We start from the raw sequence: 3,853 nt of genomic DNA, 5'->3' as shown, positions 1-3,853 counted from the left end.
TAAACTTCAAAAGTATATTTGAATGGCCTATTCTTGAGTAGAATATTAAAAGCATCAAAACAAGAATCTTACGTAGAATTAGTTTTAATTTAAGATAGGGTGAGGATGAATTATATATAAAGTAGATATACATATTTAAATATCATTTGCAGTAAAGGATAAATACTGTATGAGGCCAGTATTGCAAAAAGTCAAGAAAAGAGTTTCACAAAAAAAGAAATATTCTTTGAAAGTGACCAGGGGTGGGAAAGGGAGAGTAAACCACTAATTAGAGAGCAGATTAACTTGGGTAAAGGAAAAGGTAAAAAGAAAAACTGTTGAGATGGAATAAATATATCTCTAGAGGTTAATTTCCCCATACTTGACATCTTGTCAGTTATTAGTTGCAGCTACCATCTTATTTTGGCTTTCTGATTCTAAATCCTTCAAATTATGCTTCCTGTAAAAAATTTTCACTCCAAATCCAGACAGCCTAGGGTTAAACAGTTGGAGTGTTCTCTACACCCACAAATTTGATTCTCAAACCTGAATGATAGTGAAGAAAGAAGGAAATGTGAAGTAGAAGTGTGGGTGAGAGGAAGGGTTCTCACAACTGGAACAACCTCCACTGTGGGACCAGCAGTGCCTTGGCCCTGGGCTGCTTTCCGGTGACAAGCTGAAAAGATTCAGGGTATACACGGATAGATAGAAGCATACATAAATAAAGTACTTGCGGTAACTTATCCTTGTTGTTGTTGTTGTTGCTGTATGCTGTTGAGTCTATTTCAATTCACTGTGACCCTATATGACAGACCAGAACCTGCCCCATAGGGTTTATCAGACTGTAATCTTTATGGGAACAGATTGGCATCTCTTTTCTCTGGCAGAGCTAGCTGCTGGGTTGGTTCAAACTGCCAAGTTTTCCGTGAGCAGCCTTATGCTTAACCGTTGCACCACCAGGGTGCCTTAACTTATCTTTCCAACTACTTAAATTTTCAACCATATCATTCTTTCTGCCAAAGAGGATTTACGGTTACAGTTCTTATAGCAACCAGGAGACTGTATTTAAATTTCTGGTCTGTCAGTGACTAAGGAGACCTGGTGTCGCAACGATTATAGTGCTTGGTTGCCAATGAAAAGGATGGAGGTTTGAACTCACCAGCAGCTCTGCAGGAGAAAGCCTGCCTCCTTAAAGATTTACAGCCTTGTAAACTATGAGACAGTGCCACCATTCTGTCCAATCAGGTTGCTATGGCTTGGAATTGACTCAGGGGCAGTAGGTTTGTTTTTTTGGTTTTAATGGGTGAATAATTATAAAATGCTTGCCAATGATGTTTGAAAAAGACATGCTGTGAACTGACTTACTGGATATAATTTAAATTACAAATTATTTTACATGTGATGTTATCTTCTAAGCATGGTGAAACAACATTTCTTCCCCATTTTTGGCTGTTCAGATTGATCTAGTAGGTTATTTTTTAAAAGGACAAAATTGCATTTCACAGTTCTAAAAAAGTATGTTAAGTTGAAAAATTTTTTTTTTTTTTTTAGAAAAACGATTTAAATGTTCTCTTGAAGACATATATATTATGTGTGCTTGTAGCTTTACTTAAATAAAAGCTGACCAAAATGGTACTATTTTCCAAGGATGAAACTATATTCTAGTCAATGTCTGACATTGTATTTATTACTTTATTCACACCCAATTATCACATATTTCATAAGTACATATTTATTTCAACCACTATAAAATCCCGACTGACAGGAATTTTCATTGTAATTTTGCAAATAAAGACATTTCTATACCCTCAGCTCAATTATTTTGGTTATGTACTTTATTTCTTTAATAAATGAATGCATGATATATCAAGTTTTAGTGTTGTAAATGTAACACTCACCATTAAACACCTCATTAAATTCTCCTGGAGGGGCATGAATGATGAATTTTGCTGCTATACGCACCTAAAATAGAAATGAAAATATCAATGTTCCATAGCATTGGCCTCTGCTAAAATGACCAAACATGAAAATTACCCATGAAAGTTTTCCTGAAAATGGCTTAAGATTTTAAAGGTGGGCACTTCTTCACTCAAACACCTTAAATTTACTATTATTTTAATCATTTAATAGAATCACAACACACAGGCTGAATGTAGAATAAAATTTAAAATGCACACAAATTCAAAGTTGCTTAAAAATTTTTCTTTTGAACTAAAATGGAAAAAAAATTAAGAAAATTTGTATGAGTGAAGTATAATGAAGGAAAGTAGATACATTTACATATTTATAAAAAGTCACAAGTTAGTGAAAAATATAGAAAGGAAAAGGAGAAGAAACATACACATGAGTACAAAAGGTTTAACCCAAGACCTGAAAGGTAGGAGATTTCAGTTCAAAGATAAGGGAGAGAGAAATCAATAGCTGTACAGCAGGCATCTCTCCCTACCCCCACGACAACTGCCATCAAGTTGATTATGACTCATAGCGACCCCCATTGGGATTCTAAGGCTCTAAATCTTTATGGAAGTAGATTGCCTCATCTTCCTCCCACAAAGCAGGAGTTTGAACTGCTGACCTTCTGGGTAATAGCCAAATGTTTTACTCACTACACCATCAGAGCTCCTTACAGCAGGCATAGCGTAAGAGAACAAAGGCTATTTTTGATAAAGAGATCAATCAATAGAACATAAATAAACACTGACTGCCATAGAGTCAATTCTAACTCATAGTGACCCTACAGAACAGAGTAGAACTACCCCATAGCATTCCAAGGCTATAAATCTTTACAGAAGCAGACTGTTTCATCTTTCTCTTATAGAGTGTCTGTTAGGTTGGAATCACCAACCTTTAGGTTAGTGGTTTTATATTGACATTTTAACATAAACATGTTTTATGTTTTAACCACAGCGCCCCAAGAGCTCCTTGAGAGTATAACCAGCACCCCAATATTACATAATCAATTCAGTGAAAGAGTCCTGAGCATTATAATAGTATTCCAACCAAAGTAATCTTTCAATAGTGAAGGCAGTGTTCCTAAAAGTGTGGTCCTCAGATAAGCCGCAGCAGCAGCACCAGTGATGATGATGTTGCTGTTATGTGCTGTCAAGTAGGACCTGACTCATAGTGACCCCTCCCTGAGTTTGAACTGCCAGCTTTCTGGTTAGTAGTCAAGTGCCTTAGGCACTATACTGCCAGAGCTCCCAGTGATGATGTTAGAAATATAAATCATGGACCCCTCACCAATCTACTGAACCCAAATCTCCAAAGATGGAGCCCAGAAACAGTATTTAAACCAGCTTTCCAGGTGATGTCTTAAATGAATAGACAAGTATGCACTGAATCCAGAGACTATCAGCAAAAGCAAAAGCCTTCATCTACTTTTTTATTTCCCACATGACTACCATTATCACTTCTTTTATGTTAAAATAATCATTGGACACATATGAAACCCTTTTTATCAATGGACACGTAAGAAACCCTTTTAAAAATGATAAAAATAATGGAAAGGAGATGGTTATATATGTTATGTCTGTGTATTTATGGTATATGTATATATGATATGCATGCATCTAATATATATAAGGTTTTCAGAGGACAAACACATACATGCTAAAAACATTAGCATATGTGGCTAGAATGAAGATGTGCCCAATTAAAGACTACATGTGAATAAAGCCGGAATAGTTAGACAATGCTTATTTAAAGTAAAAAGAAATGTCTTTTTAGTTTGGAACATTAAAAAGTTAGAAGTAAAATCTTTGAGTGTGGCTGGATGTCACTGATGAACAGGAACGATGAAGATGACCATAACTAAAACGGCACTATGTAGTGCTTACAGAGCACCTTACATGGATGATGTCATTTACTCTTCACA

The 3,853-nt window shown here is 35.6% G+C and overlaps 1 protein-coding gene across 1 annotated transcript in view; it reads right to left on the bottom strand.

The window, feature by feature from the left end:
* Positions 1-3,853, bottom strand: part of CAPZA2 (capping actin protein of muscle Z-line subunit alpha 2) — a 72,137-nt gene that overhangs the window by 35,236 nt on the left and 33,048 nt on the right. The window contains 1 exon segment of the mRNA XM_042782769.1: positions 1,878-1,941. Within this exon segment, the coding sequence (XP_042638703.1) occupies positions 1,878-1,941 (64 nt within the window).

The sequence above is a fragment of the Orycteropus afer genome, unplaced genomic scaffold, assembly GCF_000298275.1.
Source record: "Orycteropus afer afer isolate SDZICR_OR568_19922 unplaced genomic scaffold, OryAfe1.0 scaffold00462, whole genome shotgun sequence".
In the NCBI taxonomy this organism is placed as follows: domain Eukaryota; kingdom Metazoa; phylum Chordata; class Mammalia; order Tubulidentata; family Orycteropodidae; genus Orycteropus; species Orycteropus afer.
Note: the sequence above shows the minus strand (reverse complement) of the source record. Positions and strands in the feature narration are given on the sequence as shown.